The following is a 25,342-nucleotide window of genomic DNA, read 5'->3' as shown; positions in this document are numbered from 1 at the left end:
CAGTTAACCTGGAACTCTAGACCAAACTGACCTCTCAGACAGTTAACCTTGAACTCTAGACCAAACTGACCTCTCAGACGGCTAACCTTGAACTCGACCCGCCCGCTAACGCTTTCCCTGAAGATCCTGCTAAGGTGGTTGTGGCTGAGTACTCAGCTGTCTATCAGTATGTTAAATCTGTGTTAAAGTCTTCAAGTATTTTGCTATTTTCAGGATCATTTTTCATGACTCTGCCTTTCAGTGGGGACACAAAATTAAAATGCAGCTGCCTAGACATGCCTATAGCAGGCAATTATTTACAAACCCTTTAAAGGAACAATGTCAAGCCAAATTAGCTGTTTTCAAAGGTATCTTATCCGTGATATAACCCAAGATTAATTTATTAGAAAGAAATTGAGTTATTCAGGTCATTTTGTTGCCTGTGCTCAGTTACTCGATCAGTTTCACTCAAGCTGCTTATCATGTCCAGCTGCAGAAGGCAGTTATGTAACTTGGTACTGCAAAGGGAAGAGTGTGGGTTTCTACCCAAGTGGGGTGTTTTTTTCCTCCACTATTGAAGGATTGCGGTTGGCTGGTACTCTTTTTCCCAGGGAAACAATGAGACACCAAAAATGCTAGGCTTTCTGTAATAAAAACTTGATCCCAAGCATAGTTTCCTCAATCCCCATAAATTAAGAAAAAGATTATCAGGACAAAGAAAAGCTCAGAGATCAGTTCCCAGAGAGCCTGAAGGAAAATTCTGGTTTCCCACTGGGTTAGGCTCCGCCAAGGCCAGGGATAACCAGCATCACAACAAACAGTTCGTTTCTACTAATAAATCTGGTGTTATATGTGGAATCCATGTATCAGTCCATATATCGACTGGGCCTAAGAAGGTTCAGGGGATGCCATTAAGAGTTTTTCACTAAACCTTCATTTTCTGTCTCTCCTGTAAGCCAGTCTATTTCCAATCAATTTCTAATGGGAAGCACGCTGGTTTTCATTCCGGGACCAAACTCAATAGCCTTTAGTTATTTTATCGAATGGGTCTATTTATACATACAAGCTTCCAAGGACATCTGCAGGCTGGCAGCACACAAAGGTAGCCTTCCTTAGAAGACACAGTGTAGCTCACCTCAGGGCAGACATCACCAAGGAAGCTTTGGGACAGGGGAAAAAAATGTACCGAAATACAGCTTCCTGGACCTAACTCTACAAATATCTGAGAACGATCTCATTATTGACAGGTGTGTCTCTAACATGGGAGCTTCTGACAGTGGAAAGAGCTCCAAAGTGGGAGGCAGGATGTTTTTGTTTATTAGCTGATGATGAGTCGGCCCCGACTCATGGCAACCCCATGCACAAGGGAACAAAATGCTGCCCGGCCCTGTACCAACCCCATGACAGGTTGTAGGTAAGACTGTTGTGATCCACAGGATTTTTACTGGCTGCCTTTGGAAGTAGATTGCCAAGCCTTTCTTCGTAGCCCATCTTAGTCTAGAAGCTCTGCTGAAACCTATTCAGCATCACAGCAACATGCAGGATAAATAGCTGCTAATAGCTCGTGGTCTTGGATGAATCACTTCATGTCTCGGGACCCCGGTGGGAAGTTGGACCACAGGTCCCCTCAGGTCTCTGCAGTCAGGGACACAGACGTGAAGCACTGAACAGGAGAATCGTGGCAACCATCAGGTTAACACGGGGCCTGTCTTAGTTATCTAGCGTTGCTATAACAGAAATACCACAAGTGGATGGCTTTAACAAAGAGAAATTTATTCTCTCTCAGTCTAGGAGGCTTCAAGTCCAAATTCAGGGTGTCAGCTCCAGGGGAAGGCTTTCTCTCTCTGTCGGCTCTGGAGGTCCATGTCATCAATCCTCCCCTGGTCTAGGAGGTTCTCAGCGCAGGGACCCTGGGTCCAAAGAACGTGCTCTGCTCCTGGCGCTGCTTTCTTGGCGGTATGAGGTCCCCCTGTCTCTCTGCTTGCTTCTCTCTTTTATATCTCAAAAGAGACTGGCTTAAAACACAACCTAATCTTGTAGATTGAGGCCTCCTTCATTAACATAACCGCCTCTAATCCTGCCTCATTAACATCATAGAGGAAAGATTTACAACACACAGGAAAAGCACATCAGATGACAAAATGGTAGACGACCACCCAATACGGGGAATCGTGGACTAGCCAAGGTGACACAGATTTTGGGGGACACAATTCAATCCATAACAGGGCCATTCCTAGCCCTGGAGTAAAAAGGAGACAGAAGTCATCAAAGAATGGTTAAAGAGGGGATCAGAACCAGAAATCAACTGGCCGAGGTGGGGCATATCCAGGACAAATATCCTGAACAAGGACCCGACTTGTGCTGTGCTCATCCTTTTCCCACGGAACTGTAACTCACATTGGCCTCCTCTACAAACAGGGTTACGTGGAGTCGGAGAATTGGGGAGCGCAATGCAAGTCAGTGGGTGGGCCTTCTCACTTCCCCTGAGGCCACTGGCAATACCAAAATGCCACAAAAACACTTAATACCGTTAATCACTCCTCCGGCCAGCAGAGGTAAAAAAAATAACACGGGTATGGTTAGAAGAGTAGACAAAACGTCTTGTTGCTTGGACCATCATGGGCTTTGACGATGACAATCACAGACTTCTGTGCACATCTGTTCTGGTGACCTACCTGGTCAGCACAGCTTATAAGTAATCTTCCAATTTATGTATCTGAAAGCTCAGTCACTCAAGAGTCACCAAATACAACAGCAAGCAAGCCCAGAAAAACACGCCCTTCTCGGAATATTAAAAGTAAGTGCCAATGGCAATTAATAAAACACGGAAATAAATGGAGAAGTCTTGTCTATGGGGTCAGCTAACAAGTATCTTATGATATTTTAGTTATATACCACTTACCTGGAAGGTGAATTTAGGACATAGCACAATGATGGCTTTGGGGTTCTAAGGCACGTGGTGGTGTTCTAGACACCTCATACAGACCCTATGTACAACAGAACGAACACTGCCAAATCCTGCACCATCCTCACGATCATTGTTACGTTTGAACTCATTGTTGCAGCCACTGTGTCAATCCATCTTGTTGAGGGTCTTCCTCTTTTTTGCTGACACTCTTACTTTACCAAGCATAATGTCCTTCTCCAGGGACTGGTCCCTCCTGATAGCATGTCCAAAGTACATAAGACAAAGACTCGCCATCCTGGCTTCTGAGGAGCTTTCTGGCTGTACTTCTTCCATGACAGATTTGTTCGTTCTTTTGGCAGTCCATGGTATTTTCAATATTCTTCGCCAAAACCATAATCCAAAGGCATCAATTCTTCTTCGGTCTTTCTTACTCATTGTCCAGCTTTCACACACATATGAGGTGAATGAAAATACCATGGCTTGGGTCAGGCACACCTTCGTCTTTTTAACACTTTAAAGAAGTCTCACTAGAAGTATTATCTATGTAGTATTATCACTGGGATAATGATACGATGAACTCACTTCTTTCATTTATTTAGGCCTCAAAACAGTCTGCAAAGCTCACAGGAGTTAGGTTGCACATGTAACAGCATTAATTTTGATAATATTTTCTATCTTTTTTTTTTTTTTTTTAAATAAAAAAGACTGTTATAAATCAGGAGTTAACCAGGATTGCAGACGGACCAGGGCTTGAATCACACTTAAGAACTGTGTGAACCTGGGCAAGTGATTCAGTCTCTTGAGTTTCAGATGCATTGTCTGTAAGGTATATTTAAAGTTCTAACCCAATCATGCAAAACAAGGAAGAAATGAGGCTTTAAGAACAGCAGTGGAGGTTGATAGCGACCCAGGAACACGGCAGTATAGTACATGGGGACTTTCTGGAGGGTGTGGATAACTGGCTCAAGATGGAGAGGCAAGGTAAAAAGGATCCCCCAGAAAAGAACAGGAGAGATGTGGCGAAGACTGTTAGTCGGCCCCAATACCCACTCTCCCCATCTACCTTAGTAGTAGAGACCCTGGTTGCAGCTTGTCACATGACCAGCCAGAAAAAGACTGTATCTGCCATCCTCCTTTGCAGTCCGATGCGGCCATGTGGTAAAGTCTGGGCCAATGTCACGTTAGTAGAAACGTTGTGTGACAGCTTCCAGGAAACCACTTAACAAGATGGCCAAGGGCCCTTTGCTCCCTTCTGTCTATCTTACCAGCCTGCCGCCTGGAATCGGGTGGTAATGGTAAGCGCTCTAACTGCCACAGAGAAACATGAGGATGAGGATCTCCCCACACGGTGGTGTGGTGTGCGGGAAGGGGCCTGGGTCCTCAATGACCTTCTGGAGCTATCATACCAGCCCTGAACTGCCTATATCTGGATTTTATTTGGAAAAAAATGAACGCTAACTTGTTTAGGCTCCTGATTTTGGACCTTCTAATGGATGCGACCAAACCTCATCCTAGCTAATAGGAGGAAGAAAGAAAGAAAGATGAGTGTAAAGGTGAGCACAAGTATGAAAAAGGAAAAGAGAACTTGGGCCAATAACTGCAGACATTCAGCAATGGCCTCCATCAGATCTACTGAGAGGTCCTTTGCTGGGCAGGGGAGGAGAGCCCTACTTTAAGCAGTCTCAGGAGCTGTTTTCTCATATATACTGATCTCCACGGTTAGGACAGCGTCTGCATGTTCGCTGTGCTACACACTCAGTGCTTTACTGCAGACTGTGCTTCCCTCCAATGTACACAGCACCCTCACCAGTAGTGTCTTCTGTAAACCCAGGCTGGAGAGAACAGGCAGCACTTCAAACATCTCCCATCCTCTTCTAGAAATAACTTCTCCCTGAGGCAACACGCTACCACTGAAAACTGAATGAGCCGGGATAGGGGAGGAGGGTTGGCATAGTTGAAGGGGAAACTGTTTAAAAGGAAAACAGAAAGAGCTTTGTCTCCTAAGCTACTCAAACCAAAACAAAAATAGCTCTACTTTTACAGTCTTCATTCCCAGCTCCGGGGCGGTGGCATCAGACAAGAGACATGCTCACACCTGACTGCTGAGTTCTCTTCAAAAGATGGAAAGCTAAGTTTATCTTCCTTTCTCTCTTAGTTTTTATCTGCTGCCAAAAGTAGTAGCTGTTCTTTTAAAGCTGCTCCTATTCTGAGTCGAACAGGACTATTTATCTTTCATTTCAAGAAAACATCATTGGGCAAATGCTGCTAGGTCATACAATAAAAAACGCAGAGTCAAAATAACTCACTTTTCTACTAGTGAATGGCCATTATTACTACCCCCTTTATTCAGAACCTTATTAAATATTCTTCAGCTTTGAACCTTTTCAGATTACCTCACTTAGTACTACATGCTGTGACCTAAAATCTATGCCTATTTTTCACAGGGTTATAATTAGATATACATAAAATAACATGTGTGTTAACTTGGCTGGGCCATGATTTTCAGTGGTTTGGCAGTTATGTAATGATGTAGTCATACTCCATGATGTGATCAGCCAATCAGCTATAAGGGGAGTTTCTTTGAGGGTGTGGCCTGCATCCAATATATATGCGGACGTTCTGGCAAAGCTCGCTTGCTTGCTCTGGATCCTGCATCCAGCTCATCATCATCTGACCTCTGCTTCTTGGGACTTGAGCCAATGGCCTACTGTATTGCCTACCGATCTTGGGTTCATCAGCCTCTGCAGCCTGTGAGCCAGCAGCCTGCTGTCTGACCTGCTGATCTTGAGTTTATCAGCCCCTGCAGCTATGTGAGTCAGGAAAAGCCTCCAGACTGACCCCTGACCCAGGGACTTGGGACTTGCCAGCCTCTACAACCATGTGAACCATTTCCTTGAGATAATTTCTCTCTATATACATATATTCTTTACTGATTTTGCTTCTCTAGAGAACCCAGCCTAAGACAGGATGTATCAGTGAACAAAATAAAGACTGCTGCCCTCACCACACTCAAGTTCTTGTAGTGTGGTGTGTGTCCTATTTCCCTCATAAGATCCAAAGTTTCATGGTCCCACCACCTAAAAACATCAGTGAACCACAATCCCATTCAGAAAGTGAGTGCATTTAACTCACAGCGTGCAGTATAAATCTACAGGAACGGGTCAAATAGAGGCTGAAAGAAGATAATTTTTAATAAAATTAGAAAGGAACACCAAAAACTGTATTGTAATTTTTTTTTATTTTGAGGTCCAAACTAGCAGTTTAAATTAAACTGTAAACTTCTTGAGGAATGGGTCCAAGTGTTTGTTTCTTAGGGGAAATAATTTTATTTTTATAGTGTACGAAGCACAGCTATATTGTGGAGTAGAAGGTAAAATCCACATGAATTGTAAAAATAAGAGACTTGAAAGACATTTCTCCGGCTTATAACAGGCTGCTGTGGACTAGGCTCTCCAACCTTCTGGCTGACAGAAATACAGCCATCATCTAGTTAAATACCGTATTTTAATGCCAATAACACACAGGTTATGCCAGAACTGCTTTACTTAATTTTATCATTTCCAAGTATTATACGTGTGGGGGGCACATTATTTACGTGGGTGTGTTATTTGCGAAAAAATATGGTAATTACAGCAACCCTGTGACTTAGGCAGGGCCACAATTAGACACCTTTTGCAGTCCAGAATGAAGGCCACAAACAGGGAAGTCCACTTGGGCCGTGTCTTATTTATCGTGGTGTTCACAGTGCCTAGAAGGGTCTAAGAACGGTTCTAAGAACACAAAGCACTCAATAAATACCTGCCAAATGAATGAATGCTCCCAACCACCATGTATGTTTTTATTAATGCAAGAATAATGTGCAGGTATTTTTTTAAGACAGTCCAAAGTTTTGATAAACTAATGAGCTTTGAAGAAATGCTAGGCTGATTTCTAACGTAAACTAAACATTTCTTTGTGTCTTCTCTTCTTTCTCTAGAACTCTGACCAGGAAACCTAGGTACTAAGTTAAGTGACATGGATAGAGGCAGCTGTGAAATGGAGATAAAGTTTTACTTGGCAAAACCTCCTGAAGCAGCATGGTGAGAAAGGTTTGGAAAACTGAGTGATGACTTGGTGAAACTGACCAAATTTTCTTTATCTCATCGTACGAGTTCTGATCTTTCCTTAGCAAATGACTGAGTAGTTCTGGGCAGATACACTCAGATTAGCTTTTCCTTCTTCATTTTTCCACCTACAAAATAAAGAAAGGCTTTGCTTCCCAGGCACGTACTATCTCCAAAAGGCTAAAAATAAACCATTATTTTTCAGCTAGGAGTGCCTGGGTGGTACAAACAGTTAATATATTTGACTGCTAACTGAAAGGCTGGAAGTTCAAGCTCACCCAGAGGTGCCTCGGAAAAAAGGCCTGGTGATCTACTTCTGAAAAATCAGAAATTGAAACCCTATGGAGCATAGTTTCACTCTCACACACGTGAGGTTGCCATGAGTTGGAACCGACTCAACGGCAGCTGATTTGGGTTTTTTTTTGGTTTAATGAGCAAACTATGTTTGTGAGTAGGTCATTTTGTGGTCAAGTTTTTTCTTTTTTAAATGCCTTTTTGATGGTTTACCTGAGAAGGGGCACTGCAGGAAAGCCCAGAAAGTTCACTGATGCGCGCGGCAGCTGTGGGGTTGCTGGAGCTGATGAGGACGGGAGGGCTGATCTCCATGGAGTGGCGGTTCTGGGACGCCTGGCAGGACTTGTTGGCCATGGTGAGGGAGGTGAAAGAGTGTCGCTTTTTGGTGTTCTTCTTGGTGTCGCCGTGCTTTGGGGCAGCGCTGCTCTGGGCTGCCGCTGAAGTACATTCTCCAGCGTCTACTCCTGGAACAGGGGGCTTATCCCACTCTATCAGCTGCTTAGCTGCTGAGTTAAACTGCAAAGCAACCAACAATTGACCCAAGAAGGTTAGACAGTGCTCAAAGATTCACTGAGATTTATTTTCAACATCCCATTATCTTTTTCTGTATCTATAATTGAAAGCAATCAGATCAAAGACTTAAATATAAAGCCAAAAACTATAAAGTTCATAGAAGAAAAATAGGATCAACGCTAGAGGCCCTAATGCATGGCACTAACAGGATACAAACCATAACCAACAACACACAAACTCCAGAAGATAAGCTAGATAACCGGAATCTTCTAAAAATTAAACACTTAGGTTCATCAAAAGACTTCGCCGAAAAGACTGGAAAAAAAATTTTTGGACATTACAAGTCAGACAAAGGTCTAATCTCTAAAATCTACAAGAAAATCCAACACCTCTACAAAGAAAAGACAAATAATCCTATTAAAAAATGGGCAAAGGAAATGAACAGACACTTCACCAAAGAAGACACTCAAGCGGGCAACAGACACATGAGGAAATGCTCGCGATCACTAGCCATTAGAGAAATGCAAATTAGAACCACAATGAGATACCATCTCACCCTGGCATTACTGGCACAAATCAAAAAAAACTGGAAATAACAAATGTTGGAGAGGTTGCGGGGAGGTCGGAACTCTTATGCACTGCTGGTTGGAATGCATAATGATACAACCATTTTGGAAAATGATATGGCGCTTCCTTAGAAAGCTAGAGATAGAAATACCATACGATCCAGCAATCCCACTCCTACGAATATATCCTAGAGAAATAAGAGCCGTCACACAAATAGACATATGCATACCCATGTTCATTGCAGCATTGTTCACAATAGCAAAAAGATGGAAACAACCTAGATGCCCATTAACAGATGGATAAACAAACTATGGTCCATACACACAATGGAGTATTATGCAACGATAAAGAACAATGATGAATCTGTGAAGCATCTCATAACATGCATGAATCTGGAGGACATTATGCTGAGTGAAATAAGTCAATCACAAAAGGACAAATATTGTATGAGATCTCTACTGTAAAAATTTATGAAAAAGTTTACACACAAAAAGAAACAATCTTTGCTGGTTACAACAGATGGGGGGGAAGTAAACAGACAATAGATGAGTGGTAACTTTGGTGAAGGCTGAGACAGTACACAATACTGGGGAAGCCAGCACAACCTGTACAAGGAAAGGTCATGGAAGCTCCATAGACACATCCAAACTGCCTGAGGGACTGAATTGCTGGGCGGAGGGCTGTGGGGACCATGGTCTCGGGGAATATCTAGCTCAACTGGCATTACATAGTTTATAAAGAAAATGTTCTACATTCTAACTTGGTGAGTAGCGTCTGGGGTCTTAAAAGCCTGTGAGCAGCCATCTAAGATACTCCACTGATCTCACCCCTCCGGGAGCAAGGGAGAATGAAGAAAACAAGATACAAGGAGAAGATTAGTTCAAAGGACTAATGGACCACAACTACCACAGCCTCCACCAGACTGAGTCCAGGACAACTAGATGGTGCCCGGCTACCACCTCTGACCAGGATCACAACAGAGGGTCCCGGACAGAACTGGAGAAAACGTAGAACAAAATTCTAACTCACAAAAAAAAAAGACCAGATTTACTGGCCTGACAGAGATTGGAGAAACCCCGAGAGTATGGCCCCTGGCCACCCTTTTAGCTCAGTAATGAAGTCACTCCCGAGGTTCACCCTTCAGCCAAAGATCAGACAGCCCCATAAAACAAAACGAGACTAACGGGGCCCAACAGTCCAGGGACAAGGACTAGAAGGCAGGAGGGGACAGGAAAGCGGGTGATGGGGAACCCAAGGTTGAGAAGGGACAGTGTTGACATGTCGTGGGGTTGCTAACCATCATAAAACAATACGGGTACTGTTTAATGAAAACTATTTGCTCTGTAAACCTTCATCTAAAGTACAATAAAACAAGACTAATGGGCACACCAGCCCAGGGGCAAGGATGAGAAGGCAGGAGGGGACAGGAAAGCTGGTAATGGGGAACCCAAAGTCAAGAAGAGGAGAGTGTTGACACGTTGTGGGGTTGGCAACCAATGTCACAAAACAATATGTGTATTAATTGTTTAATGAGAAACCAATTTGCTCTGTAAACCTTCACCAAAAGCACAATTAAAAAAAAAAAAAAAGCCACGACTTTAAGGTTTGCATACGCAAGTATATATTTTTTTCATTGTGAGAGGTCTTCTCTTTCCATCCTGGAGATTTCATGGTATCTATGTGGCAAGCAGATGTTAAATCAAGAATAAACAATCCCAATACAATATTTTATTGCTGTTGTTGTCAGCTGCAATAGAGGTCACCATGGTGACCCCACGTACAACAGAACAAAGCACTGCCCAGGCCTGCGCCATCCCCATGATCATTTGCAGATTGAACTGCTGTGACCCATAGGGTTTTGACTGGCTGATTTACGGAAGTAAATCACCAGGCCTTTCTTCCTAGTCCGGCTTAGTTTGCAAGCTCTGATGAAACCTGTTCAGCATCATACCAACACCCAAGCCTCTGCTAATGGACAGGTGGTGGCTATGCATAAGGTGCACTGGCCGGGAAGAGAACCCAGGTCTTTCACACGGAAGGCAAGAATTTTACCGCTGAACCACCAATATCCTCTAATGCAAGACGCGAAACAGCAAAATAAAACATGCCAGAAACTGTCAGGATGTCTAATTGAACATTTTTTCCAGTTGGAAACGAAGATGTATTTCAGTTCACAGGTGAAAATTAGAGAACAGCAGAGACCAGGCAATCAAAAGGGTGCTATCTGCCTGACTGAACCCACCTTGTTCTCCGATCACGGCCGAGTTAGTTTTTCAAAGCACAACAAAACATGGTGGGGGTAGCTTTTGGATCTGGAAAAACTGAGCAAGAAGACAAGGAAGGAAGTATTAAATATTAACTCATGCACTCATATATAAGCTAACCTGGTGCCTCTGTGTAGTTCCGGGGAACTTCACCAAAAAAGTGATCCAGAAATTCTGGATCTGTTTTTTGCCACATCACTGTGCCAGTTACTGTCACGTACGTTCACTTTTTAAATAATAACAGGGTAAGAGGAAATTCAAGCCCTGTTGAGGAGTTAACTTAGTCTCTTTGGAAAGGTGTCTTGATGTAAAGCAAGGGGCCAGAAGCTGTGCACTGGGCTGATAACATCAGCAAGGAAAAAAAGAACACAAGCTTTTTGTTTTACTTAAGCTAAAGTAAAACACTTCCGCAAACTTCACCGATAACGAGCTGCATATTAACTAGTCTAGATATTACGATAATGAGAAAACACTGAGCACCTAATTTAGCCTCTCATGAAAACAAATCAATACAAAGATGAAAAATACATGTTCAGGTGATACTAAGGATCTGCCTTCTACAATAAAAGAATGATTTTCCCATTTTAGCATTACATGCTCAGTACTTCATAAATGCCTTTTAATAAAATAACATCATCAAATATTATTTTCTACCGACCTAACTGGTTAGAAGCCCTGGTGGCGCAGTGGTTAAAGCGCTTGGCTGCTAACCGAAAGGTTGATGGTTTGAACCCACCAGCTGATCCGAGGGAGAAAGATGTGGCAGTCTGTTTCCATAAAGATTATAGCCTTGGCACAGCAGCCCAGGTACAAGGACTAGAAGGCAGAAGGGGACAGAAAAGCTGGTGATAGGGAACCCAAGGTTGAGTAAGGACAGTGTTGACATGTAATGGGTTTCTTAACCACTGTCATCGGGCAATATGTGTACTAACTGTTTAATGAGAAACTATTTCGTTCCGTAAACCTTCACCTAAAGTGAGAATAGCAGCACAACTGGAAGAACATAATTGACGTAACTGAATTGTACATGTAGAAATTTTTGAAGTAGTGTAACTTTGGCTATGTATATTTTCACCAAAAAAAAAAGGTTCTCCAAGGCCGAGAAAGGAGTGTGTTGACATGTCGTGGGGTTGTTAACCAACGTCATGTCATAAAACTGTATGTGTACTGACTGTTTAATGAGAAAATATTTGTTCTGTAAACCTTCACCTAAAGTACAATTCAAAAAAAAAAAAAGAAGATTACAGCCTTGGAAACCCTATGGGGGCAGTTCTACTCTGTCCTACAGGGTCGCTACAAGTCGGAATCGACTGGACAGCAGTGGGTTTGGTTTGGGTTTAAGTGGTTACGACCATGTCTTATCCCCTTGTTGATGAGAACGTCCTACTAGAAGAATGGAAATCCTGTCAGTCAATATTTAACAAAATCAAGTTGCTTTGGCTCCTCACAAAGCTATGTTAATTGCTGCTGGGCAGCCAGTGCTTCTCAAGATGATTGAAAATTGATTGACAATTTGCTCCTGAGGCTCCCCAGGGACTGGAATTCAGCTGGTCTGTCTGGTCTACCATTAGCAGAGTGAATCTTTTTCAAGACTATAGCTCTTCTTCAGATTTCAAGGTTTTTACGTGTGACAAACTTTCACGAATAATAGGCGGTAATGCCATAAGCCACAATAACACCCGTGAATGCCTTAAGTACCAACAGCGAGGAAAAAAAGCGTCATGAGTACGGCTTGTAGTATATGTTTAGGGATGGAGGAATGAGGTGCTATTAAAGAGTGGTCTTATTATAACATCATAATGGTCTTCGGCCAGGAGAGCTGTAACTTAGAAATCCTACCTTGGTCTAGCCATTCCACTTCTTGGAAGGTCCCTGAGAGAATTAAATACACAAAGGAAGCAAAGTAATATTATTATTATGGTGGAGGTGCCCCATACCTCAGTGTGGCACTCTAATAAATGGCAGTGAACCATGGGGGTGGTAGGGTCTTCTTTCCTACACAGGTGGACTTAAGTAGTCTGGAATCAAAGCAGGTGGAAGAGCCACTCCATTTCCCCATCCCATACTTATCACCCGAACAGGATGCAAGGCTGGCACACCCAGCAATCCCAGAGGAAAAGGAGCCAGAGAATGCCTTCTTCCAGGGCGTCATGGTTTGAATGGTGTCCCCCAAAAATATGTGTATTAATTTGGCTAGGTCATGATTCCCAGCATTGTGTGATTGTCCGCCATTTTGTCATCTGATGGGATTTTCCTATGTGTTGTAAATCCTATAACAATGATATTAATGAGATCGATCAGCGGCAGTTATGTTGATTAGATCTACAAGATTAGACTGTCTTAAGCCAATCTCTTTTGAGATATAAGAGAAGACAGCAGAGAGACATGGGGATCTCACACCACCAACAAAGCAGTGCCAGGAGCAGAGTGCGCCCTTTGGACCCGAAGCTCCTGCGCTGAGAAGCTCCTAGTCCAGGGGAAGATTGATGACAAGGACCTTCCTCCAGAGCCAACAGAGAGAGAAAGCCTTTCCCTGGAGCTGATGCCCTGAATTTCGACTTGTAGCCTACTAGACTGTGAGAGAATAAATTCCTCTTTCTTAAAGCCATCCATTTGTGGTATGTCTGTTATAGCAGCACTAGACAAATGTAAGCTCACTGAGATCTCAAGGCTCCAGTCTTCAAAAACATGACCCAATAAGTGTCCTGAAATCTGACCAATCAATTCAGCCCTCCTGCTCCACTGATTAAGAAGAAGGGGAAGTTGCTGAGAGGATTTCTTCCCCAAAGAAACCAGAAATATGAATAGAGGGAACTATCACTTCTACTTGATATCAAAGCTAGATTAGTTTGGGGATCACATGATAGGCTCCATGAGCTGTGTCTCTTTAAAAATGTTCTGAAATGTCACCATCATGGTCATATCTAACCAAGTGTCAGTGACAGTGTATATTGTGTTATTAATTCAGGTTTGGTATGCTGTGCTCTGGTATAAACATCTGAGAATCAAAGTATTTTTCCCTCTATTTCCTGCTGTTTTCCTCACTAGTGCTTCTTCCATGGCTTTTTCTATGTCATACACTCTCCATTTCAATAAATATACATCAGACACCTATTATGTGCTGGATAACATGCTAGGTGCTAGAGATTTATAGATGCAAAGAAATGGTCCTTGCCCTTAAATAGCTTAGAAACAGACATAAATAAGCGCTCTCCATAATGTCTTATGTCTGGCTGCTTTTGCTCAACAAAAGATTTATCCATATTGCTCCATGAATCTGTAGTTCTTTCTAATTGCTTTGTAATATTCCATTTGTGGGAATATATCACAATTTATTTATCCATTCTATTGTTGATTTGACATTTGGGTCTTCCTTCCTTCCTTCAGAGTTTGCTATTAAGAGAAATGCCTCTATGAACAATTTTGTGCGTAAGCTCTCACCTGGATATTGGGTATTCGCCCAGGAGTGGGAATGCTGGGCCATAGGGTAAGTATATGCTTAGAAAAGTAGAGGCTACGTGCAGAAAGCAAAAGTATGCAGGTAGACACATTGGTGTAGTAAAACTAGGCAAATTGGAGGCAGAAGACCACCGTTATTGTCCTAGCACAACCATTAACTAACTTTGTGACCTTGAAGAAGTATTCTATCTCTCTCGATCATAGCCTTGTCATCTATGAAAAGAGGAAGTTGGAGACTACAATCTTTATGTCTCTTTTAGCTCTCTAATGTATAATGCATAAGCTCACTTTAAAAGGGCAGGGTTCATTGTCCTGTTTCATTTTGTTCATTTCTATTCCTCTAAATAGCCGAGTATATTTTTCTTGCATTTCATTTTTATGCATTGACAGTTATATTCGCTAGCAAGATACTGTCTACTTTAAAATTAGACTTTTTCTGTAAGTAGCAGAGGTCAGCATTTACTACTCCTTCCTTCCTTTGGAGTTGCCAAAGAAAATCATAAAGCTAAGACTATTTGGTAGAGGCATTAATGAAATCAAGCAGAAACTTAAAGAGCCTTTTGTTGTAACCTTCAGTAACAATAGGAAAGCAAGGATCTGACAGCTTTTAGTGGAATTTGGATAAAGTTCATTTATGCATGTTTGTTTGAGCTCAGGAGTGTGGGCCTTTCATGACATTTATCTAACAATGACCTTTAAGTTTAGGAGTACGCTCTTCAACTGCAAAATAAATTTGTATCCTAAAATACGTTCTTCTATGCATTTGCTAAGGAACATCTGACAAGACTTAGGTCAAATACAAGGTAAAATTCAGGATACTGGAGCTAAAAACAGAACCTAAAAGGATTCATCAACCATTAAAAGCATTCATTTTGGGGAAAAGCTTCAAATTTACAAAGAATCAGTCTTTGAGGGTTATCAGAAGCATAAATAAACATCAGAGAGGAAATATCGACCAAAAAATAACAAGACGGCTTAAGAAATACCAAAATAATTTTGTGTGTGTGCATGGTTGCCTTCATTGCTAAAGAATATGGCCTTTTTAAAAGATGAATTTACGTTTTTTTTAAAGCAGAAAATGTCTGTTTTAATGAGAACAGAGTTGAATATTTGTTTTTTTATATGAAGCTTTACAACAGATGATTCACACTCCAGCTTTTGAGCACTAGTGAGACAATATAAACAGTAGGTTTGAAGACAGGACTAATTCACAACCCACCAGCGTCCTGAACATACCAGTTTTTCAATAAAAGGCAAATAAAGACTTCTAAAATTTTATTATGAAAGTAATATATGTTCATTATTTTTTAAAAAGGAAATAAATAGTATAGACTATTAGGAAGTAAAAAGTGAAAGGCCTCAGACAGATCTCCAAATCTGCCTCCCCCGATACATCTCTCAGATGCATCTATTACATTTAGATGTAACACATATCCTTCCAAGTATTTTCTATGTAGATTTTGTTAAATAAGCATATGCCTTATTAGTTTTTAACACAAATGAAACCAAGCAATACACACTCTTCTCTCCCTTACCATCATCTCGTGGATATCTTACCATGTCAACAGACAGGTTGACAGAATGGTATTCCATTGGCTAGAGATGTCATAATGTAATATATGGTGGCATGCTAGTGCAAGCATATCTCTTGGGTAAACACCTAAAAATGAAATTGCTGGACCAAGGAGCAAACATAAAAAAAAATTTGTTGATGGTTATTACCCAATTGTTCTCCAAAAAGGTGCCAATTTTTATGACTGCCGACAGAATACAAACATTCCTGTTTCCCTCCATTGTTAACAGTAGTAGGTGTTATCAGTCTTTTTTTAATCTCTATTAGTTGGCAAGGTGAGAAACTGTATTGTATTGTTTTACTTTGTACTTCTTAATTGTTAATGAAGTTAAGAATCTTTTTTTTTTTTTTTCCGTCTAGGATTTGCTTATTCCCACACTTCATCCATTTTTCTATGGGCTGTTGGTCTTTTTCTTAGAGATTTGTAACCATCGACCACTTGTCATTCAGTGAGTTCTGACTCGTGGTAACCAGAGTAAAACCGTGCTCCACAGGGTTTTCAACGGCTGACTTTTCAAAGGTAGATCAGCAGAACTGTCTTTCAACGTGCCTCTGGGTGGACTCGAACCTCCGGCCTTTTGGTTAGCAGCCAAGCAGCACCACTCAGTGACTCCACAGATTTGTAAGTGTTCTTTATGTAATATATAATTCTATGATACACACACACATATGTTCATCAAGTTAGAAATATTGTCCCAGTTTGTTTTTTAACTTGATATATGTTTGTTATAAACAATTTTTTTTTTTTTTTCAATTTTACAGGACCAAATTTATCCATCTTTTCCATTATGGCCTCTCAACATCATGCTTTAAAAATCTTCTCATCCTTGACTAAACGGACACGCCAGCCCAGGGGCAAGGACGAGAAGGCAAGAGGGGACAGGAAAGCTGAAGAAAATCAGGGAATACCACGAGACAGGAAGTCCTGCCCATTTAACATGCTCTTGGCTGACATGAAAATATTTTGCCTCGCACTGTAGTCCTTCGCAAAATGCTGGCTTTTGTTTTTTTTTACACGATGGCAATGAGGAATTTGTATTCCCATTAGTCTTTCATTCTTCCCTGCAATTTAGGTAACAGGGTTTTTGTTCTGGATGACCCAAGTACAAAAGCAAGCCCAGTCTTCATTTATAATACAAGAGTCACCCACACAAGAGGAATAATTAGAGAGACTGAAGGGATTACTCAGGAGTCTATTTAAATTGACAAGAAAGCCTCCCTCAGGTAGCAGCTCCACTTAAAAAAAAAAACAAACCAAACCCACTGCTGTCGAGTCGATTCCGACTCATAGTGACCCTACAGCTCCACTCAGGCCTCTGTAAATATTTGTTGAGTGAATAAAAATGTTGATCTCTTAGAACTCTCTAGGGAAGAAACAGCTGCTTCTTCAGTGGCACTGTCCCAATGAAGTTGAATGTGGGTCACATATGTAATTGACAATTTTCTAATAGCCACAGGGGGGAGAAAATAAAAAGAAATAGGTAAAGTTCATTTCAATAACATATTTTGTTTAACCCAATACATCCAACATGTAATCAATATAAAAATTGCAGACATGGTTTACACATTCTTTTTTTCCCCACAGTGTTTGAAATCCAGTGAGCATCTTGTACTTACAGTAGATCTCACTTCTGACTACTCATGTTTCAAGTGGTCAGGAGCCGCACATGGCTACTGGCTACTGTAGTAGACAGTTTAGCTCTAGACCTCCACTAGCTCAGAGCGGGAAGGGGCTGATCCACACCGTCCTCCTGAGGCCCATGAAGCACAAAGAATTTGCTGAGCAGGGAAAGGAAGACAAACTATTTCCCTGACCTCCCATGACCCACTTTCTGAAGCCTCCTGACCCCTGAAGTAGTTCAGCGGCAAGGCTAACAAGGGTTACTCATTTCAGCAGTAGGACAGTGAAGGATACCGACTCCTGATACAAACCCTACTCCATCCCGCTAAGGGAAAACGATGTTCAAAGTAAGCGCCTCACTGCACCAGATTAGGAAGGTGAAGCATCAGTTTGTCAGCAACTTACTTCTTCTAATTATCTAATTATCTTTCACAGCTGTTGGCCCTGGCTGTGGGGGAAAAAAAATAAACAACTTTCTTTTTCAAGTTTCTGAACTTGAAATGTGAAGGAGGAAGAAAGGGTGCACACACTTCATGGAAAACGTAAAAATAATTATAGCTTAGGTAACTGAATAAGGAAGGTTAGAGAAAACCACTCTGAGGCATGGAGGAAAGGCCCGGAACTTAAGTCGAAAGGTCTAGGCTGGAGTCAGTGTCTACCCGTCCCTGACTGAGTAACCTTGGGTGGGCCATTTAAATTCCCAGGCATCAGCTTCCTTAGCTGTCTAAAATGGGCATGGTGATATCAAGTAATCCCTGGGTAATGCAAAGAGTTGCGTTCGACTGCTAGCAGTTCAAACCTACCCAGTGGCTCCACAGAGGGAAAGCCTGATACTCTGCTTTCGTCAAGATTACAGCCATGAAAACCTCATGGGGCAGTTCTACTTTGTAATCTGGTACAGCCATAAGTTGGAATCCACTTGACAACAACAAGTTTGGGTTGAGTTTTGTTATTGTTAATATCAACGCCGTTGACCCCAAGTAGAAATGAATATAGGTTAAAGTGCTTCATAATCTAATACCCCAACCCAAAATCCACCGCTCTCAAGTCAAATTCCGACTCATAGCAATCCTCTATAGGACAGAGTAGAACTGCCCCATAGGGTTTCCAAGGCTGTAATCTTTATGGAAGCAGACTGCCATATCTTTCTCTCGTGGAGCGAATGGTGGGTTCAAACCACCAACCTTTTGGTTAGCAGCCAAGCGCTTTACCACTGTGCCACCGGGGTTCTCCGTAATCTAAAAAGTGCTATATAATTGCGAGTGATTCTTGCCATTCACAGAGAATCCCAGCTCACCATTAACTTGCTTTGTTGCCTTGGCCACGTCACTTTATGTTGTATGTCTCCTCTTGTTTATATGTAACCTGCAGCTGGCCTTACTGATCTGGAAAGTGTCATGCCTATATAAATACCTTTTCTTCAAAAATATCCACTCAAAATAGTAGACAAAGACCTGTGTGTCGGGAATAGAGCCCCTCAGGGCCACAGTGACCAGAATCAAACCTAAGGGGACCTTTTACTCGTTCACATTTGTAAAGTGACTATTACAAGCCAGGCACAGTGCTGGGTGGGGAGAAGGGAGAAAAAGGAAAACATTCCCTCTAGCTTATGAGAAAAGAAGACCTGGCAAATAGCATGATCGCCTTCTAGCATGAAAAGCAGAAGGTGCCAACTTACATGCCTGCGAGCCCGGGCAGGCCATGAAAACAAATGAGGAAGGTCGGACAGACAACAGGGAGTGGAGGACCCTGCCGAACTGTGGAGTATCTGCCCCCTCTCAAGAGATTAAAATAGATTAATAATTAAAATTAAATAGATTTTACTGGGGGGGGGGCAACTGTAGTTTACAGAGAAACTGGGCAGAAAGCAGAGGGTTCTCATTCCCTCCATCACCCCTGCAGTTTCTCCCATTGACATCTTGCATTTCTGTGGTGTATTTGTTACAACTGATGAACCGCTACTGACACGTTATTACTAGTCCACTGTTTACCTTCGGGTTCACTCTGTGTGTTCCCCAGTCCGACGGGTTTTTACAAATCATACTGTCAAGTGTCCACTATTACGGCATCATAGACAATAGTTGCACTGCCCTAAAAATGCCGTGCTCCACCTGTGAATCCCTCTCCTTCTCTCCCTGACCCCTGACGGCCACTGATGCTTTTATGCTCTCTATAGTTCTGCGTTTTACAGAACGTCACATAACTGGAATCCTACGGTATGTAAACTCTTCAGAACGGCTTCTTTCATTTAGCAATATGCCTTTAAGATTCCTCCATCTCTTTTCACAGCTTGAGGGCTCATTTCCTTTTGTCACTGAATAAGATTCCATTGTGTGATTACACCACACTTCGTTTATCCATCCTCCAATGAAGGGCATCTTGGTTGTTTCCACTTTCTGGCAATTATGAAGGAAGCTGCTATAAATCCTCATACGAACGCCATTTTGTGGATATACATTTTCAACTAACTAGGAGCACAACTGCCAGACTGTATGGTCTAAGCCTATTTTGAGCTTTGTAAGAAATGGCCAGACTGTCTTCCAAAGTGGCAGTGCCATTTTACACGCCCACCAGCAATGAATGGGAGTTCCTGTTGCTCCACCCTCTTGCCAGCATTTACTGTTGTCAGTCGCCATTCTCATAGCTGTGCAGCTGCATCTCATTGTTGTTTTGACTTGCAATTCCCTAGTGACATATGATGTTGAGCCTTTTTTTATCTGGATATCGGCTTTGGTGAGGTGTCTGTTCAGATCTTTTGCCCATTTTGTAATTGGGTTGTTTGCTTTCTTATTCTTGAGTTGAAGGGTTCTTTGTATGTTTTGGATACAAGTCCTTTATCTGAGATGTGATTTGCAAATATTTTCTCCCAGTCTGTGGCTTGTCTTTTCACCGACTTTTTCAAGAAAAGTTTGAAATTAGCTTAAATAAAATCTCAGGATTTTTACATCTTAGCAACTACTGAAAACAAAACAAAACTATTCTGTAAGCCAAGAATAGATGTCATCTGGGGTCATACTAGTTGGTGGTCTCCGATTTAGGGGAGAAAAAATAGAGAAGAAAATATCAGGGGTAGGAGAAAAACCAAAAGGCACTGAGAATCTCAGGCTACGAAAAGACCTTCCAAAGTTTTCCAGGTCAGCCATCTAACCAATGCTCCAGAAAGGCAAAGAGTTTCAGGGCGATTAAGAATAGTGTAAGAGGTTACCAAGAGGACAAAACAAGGGCTAAGAAAAAGCAGCTGTCAACCAGAAGGGCAGTTTCAGGGGGTAGAGGGGCCAGAGGCTAACAGCAAAGAGCAAGAAAGCAGAGGCCAGGAGACAGCATAAGTGATTCTTTCTAGAATTTTGGCAGGAAAAGGAAAGAAAGAGGTAGAGCTAAAACTGGAAGAGAGTATAGTCAAGGAACATACTTTTGAGAAAACCAAAAAGCAAATCATTTTCCTACATTAAAGGGAAATCTGAGAGAAAGGGGGGCAGTGGTGGTTCAGTGGTAGAATTCTCGCCTTCCATGTGGAAGATCCAGGTTCGATTCCTGGACAATGCACTTCCAGTGCAGCCAACGCCTGTCTGCCAGTGTAGGATCACATATTGCTCTGATGCTACACAGGTTTCAGTGGAGCTTCCAGACTAAGATTGACTAGAAAGGAAGGTCTGGCGATCTACGTCCAAAAGTCAGCCAATGAAAACCCTGTGGATCACAACAGTCCAATACCGTTGTGCGTGGGGTTGCCATGAGTCGAGGGCTGATCTGATGGCAGCTAACAACAACAACAAGAGAGAAGGGGAAAACTGAAATGCAAAAGAGCAAGGATATAAATGATGTGACCAAGTTCCTGGAGGATGAAAGGCCTGAGGGGAGGAGAGCTCTGCGAAGGAGAAAAACATTTCATCCTCGTAATGGATAGGAGAAAGAACTTGAACAGTAAAGAAAGATTTAAAGATAGAGAGAGAAGTCCTACCCTGAAAGTTATGATTACAGTGGTAGACAACACCCATTACTTCTGAGGCAACAGACCCACAATCTAATTATGGTCACTAGGGAGCAGGACCAACAGATACTTAAAAATTGAGTTCAGTTCAGTTCACTGTGCTTATTGGAACTGACAGTACATTAGGTTTTGTGTATGTTTCTTACTATTTCATATTCATTCACCAAATGCACACCTTATATAAAAAATATCTATCAACCAAAAGGATACATTCCAATGACACATTTTTATTCACAACAATCTCATTACCACATGTAGGAACAGTAAAAAATAAAATATGGACATATATCTCAGGAGGTTAAAAATATGGAATTGTCATTAAAATCTAACTAAAAATGAATCAATGTGAAATGACACATTGACAGACATTTCACAGAGATGTGTGAGCAGTACATAAATCAGTGAACACAGTAATCCTCCTGGATACCTAAACTGAGTGAGTGTGTGGATGTGGGTGTGTGGATGTGCGTGTGGGGGAGAGGCAAGAGTGATCACTAAGAAGAAATCTGACAGGGAAAGAGGATACTGAGGATACTGACATCATGACTGTGTTTTTGTCTAAAAATCTTACTTCTCAGTATATAGAAAAATTTTACTCTCCAGGTATGTGAAGTTTAATAGGTACATTACCACTAAAGTCTATCATAAAAGGCATGTTGTTTTCCAAGATTTAGAAAACATTTTCCTGAAACACATTTTCTTTCGTTATAAAAACCAGTTGTAGAGGTGGGGCCAAGATGGCGGAGTAGTCAGACGCTTCCTGTGGTCCCTCTTACAACAAAAACCCAAAAAAACAAGTGAATCCATTATACATGACAGAACAGGAGCCCTGAATATCAAAGACAAAGTTGAGTCAGACTGAGTGGCAGGGGGAGGAAGAGACAGTTCAGAAGCATCCAGGATTTTCCCGACCTGACCTGGCCAGCACCCTGCAGGCTGGATCTGGTGAAGCGCACAGGCTGAAGCAAGCAGTAGTACTTGGGACAAGTATTCCACACTGGGAGAAACCGAGCAGCAAAGAGACTGCTCAGGCCTCCAGAACAAGGTAGAAGCGGTGCTGAGTCAGCGAAACATAAGTACAAACATCTAACCTACTGCACAGATCAAAAAAACCTTCCCCCCTTTGGGAAGTACCTCTCTCCCATTTACCTGCCCCCTCCCCACTCTGCTCCAGGTCACAGTCCCACTTCAGTGATTGCTGCGCCCCTGGACTAGAAGTAAGACCCATCGCATGCCCCAAGCCATTCTCCCAGCTTTGGAGATGGAACAAATTAACAAGCAGGAAAAAATAATCTGCCGGCTCTCCTAAGCCGGAAACTCAGGGCAGGCATAGTCTCTTTGCCTAGGCACAGGCTAAGGGGTCCACAGACTTTGAATGCCTTTCGCCCCTGCACAGAACTATGTGGGCCCATTTCAACAGCATTGGCCCTCATTAGCACAGTACAACAGGGTATATACCTGAAGCCTATTTTCAACTGCAACAGCTAACGGGGAGTGACAGATTCGAGACATCTGACACTGTCCTACCCATTAAGCAGGGTCCTCGCCTACCCACATGAGGGGCCTGAGGACTGGTGGCTCCACCCACTCCACCTAGCCACCCATGACAGAGGTCTGAGAACAAGCAGTGCCTCCCAATCCTTAGAGCCAATGCACTGGGTGCCCAAAGTCCAGCTGCAAAACCTACCCACCAGTGCGTTCTAGGGAACAAGGACACGCCTTCCACCCAGGCACTCAGGGGCACCCGTCAGCCCCCTGCCTTGCTCAGCACATGACTCCCTACTGCAGTCAGATACCTGTGCCTACTCCACTCACCCCTGCTTGTCTAGGACTGTAGGCGAGAGCCTGCACCACACACTCGGTGACTAACAACTGGACATCTGAGCTGAATCCACACAAAAAAAGTAAACAGACTCCTGGGCTCACATACCTTTACAGCTCTAATCACCTGTTGACAGGATGTGACAGATTCAAAGACGCCAATAATCAAAGAAGCTCACATGACCAGCCTATTTGGGCATATCAAAACGAAAGAAAACAAGAAGCTAGGACAAAGTAAGAAAACAAAATAAATAAACATATATAATAACTACTGACAGCTCACAGACAATAGTCAATATCAAATCACATAAAGAGGCAGACCATGATGGCTTCAGCAACCAACCAAAACAGAGAACCAAGAAACTTCCCAGAGGAAAAGAACTTCTTCGAATTTCTGGAGGTAGAATTCAAAAGATTAACATACAGAGCTCTTCAAGAGATCAGGAAAGAGATCATGCAAAATGCAAAACCAGCCAAGGAACACCCAAAGGAGCAGAGAAACTTAAGAAGGTTATATAAGAGCATAATGACAAATTTAACAGGCTGCAAGAATCCATAGAGAGACAGCAAACAGAAATCCAAAAGATTAACAATAAAATTTCAGAGTTACACAACTCAATAGAAAGTCATAGGAGCAAAACTGAGGCAATGGAAGTCAGTTAGTGAGACTGAAGATAAAGCACTTGACACCAACTTATTTGAGGAAAAATCAGATAAAAGAATTTTTAAAAAATAAAGAAACCACAAGAATTATGTGGGATTCTATCAAAAGGAACAACCTACAAGTGACTGGAGTACCAGAACAGGGGGGATAAGAGAAAATACAGAGAGAATTTCTGAAGATTTGTTGACAGAAAACTTCCCTGATATTGTGAAAGACAAGAAGATAACTATCCAAGAAGCTCACCAAAGCCCACACAGGGTAGATTGCAAAACAAAGTCACCAAGACATACTTTAATCAAATTTGCCAAAACAAACATAATCACAGAATTTTGAGAGAGACTAGGGATAACCAAAAAGTCATCTACAAAGGAAAGTTAATAAGACTAAGCCCTGACTACTCAGCAGAAACCATGCAGGCAAGAAGGCAATGGGATGACATGTATATTTTTTTATTTTTTCCCATACAAAAATTTATACATACATTGTTATGTGACTCTAACTGCTCTCCTCATACTGTGACAGTGCACTCCTCCTTTCCGCCCGATTCCCTATGTCCATTCAACCAGCTCCTAACCTTCTCTGCCTTCCCATCTCACTTCCAGACAGAAGCTGCCCATTTAGTCTCTTGTATCTACTTGAGCTAAAAGGCACACTCCTCATGAGCATCACTTTATGTCCCACAGTCCAGTCCAATCCCTGTCTGAAGAGTTAGCCTTGGAAACTGTTTTAGTTCTGGGCTGATAGAGAGTCCAGGGGCCATGCTTTCCAGGGTTCTTCCAGTCTCAGTCAGACCATTAAGTCTGGTCTTCTTACTAGAATTTGAGTTCTGCACCCCACCTTTCTCCTGCTCTATCCAGGACTCTCTATGGGATGACATATACAAAGCCTTAAAGAAAAAAAATCGACAGCCAAGAATTATATATCTAGCAAAACTGTCTCTCAAATATGATGGCAAAATGAGGGCATTTCCAGATAAACAGAAGTTCAGGGAATTTGTAAAAAACAAAACAAAATTACAAGAAATACTAATGGAGTTCTCCAGTTAGAAAATCAATAACATCATGTAACAACCCAAGACTAGAACACAGATCAGAACAACCAGATATCAACCCACATAGGGAAGTCACAAAAATAAATCAAAGCTAAAACACTGAAAATAGGGAAACAGAGATGTCAACATATAAAGGATGACAACATTAAAACAAAAAAGAGAGACTAAATAATGTAGTCATAGAACTTTCATATGAAGAGGAAGTCAAGAAGATATCAAAAATAAAAGATTGGTTTAAACTTAGAAAAACAGAGCTAAATATTAAGGTAACCACAAAGGAAACTAACAATCCTACGCATCAAAATAAAAAACAGGAAAAAACAGAGACTCAGCAAATACAAAATCAACAACAATGAAAAAAAGGAAAAGAAAACACATAAAGTAAAATGACTCAGCACAGAAAATTAAGTGGAACGTATAAACTGTCAATAACACACACACAAAAAAGACATCAAAATGACAGCACTAAACTCATACCTATCAATAATTACGCTGAATGTAAATGGACTAAATGCACCAATAAAGAGACAGAGAGTG

General features: G+C 41.9%; 1 protein-coding gene across 1 annotated transcript in view; it reads right to left on the bottom strand.

Moving 5' to 3' along the window:
• Positions 1 to 25,342, bottom strand: part of SH3RF1 (SH3 domain containing ring finger 1) — a 199,704-nt gene that overhangs the window by 38,082 nt on the left and 136,280 nt on the right. The window contains 1 exon segment of the mRNA XM_023742850.1: positions 7,498 to 7,800. Within this exon segment, the coding sequence (XP_023598618.1) occupies positions 7,498 to 7,800 (303 nt within the window).

This window comes from Trichechus manatus, unplaced genomic scaffold (assembly GCF_000243295.1).
Source record: "Trichechus manatus latirostris isolate Lorelei unplaced genomic scaffold, TriManLat1.0 scaffold00220, whole genome shotgun sequence".
NCBI classification, from domain to species: Eukaryota; Metazoa; Chordata; class Mammalia; order Sirenia; family Trichechidae; genus Trichechus; species Trichechus manatus.
The sequence above is the reverse complement of the archived record's forward strand: the minus strand, read 5'-3'. Positions and strand labels throughout refer to the sequence as shown.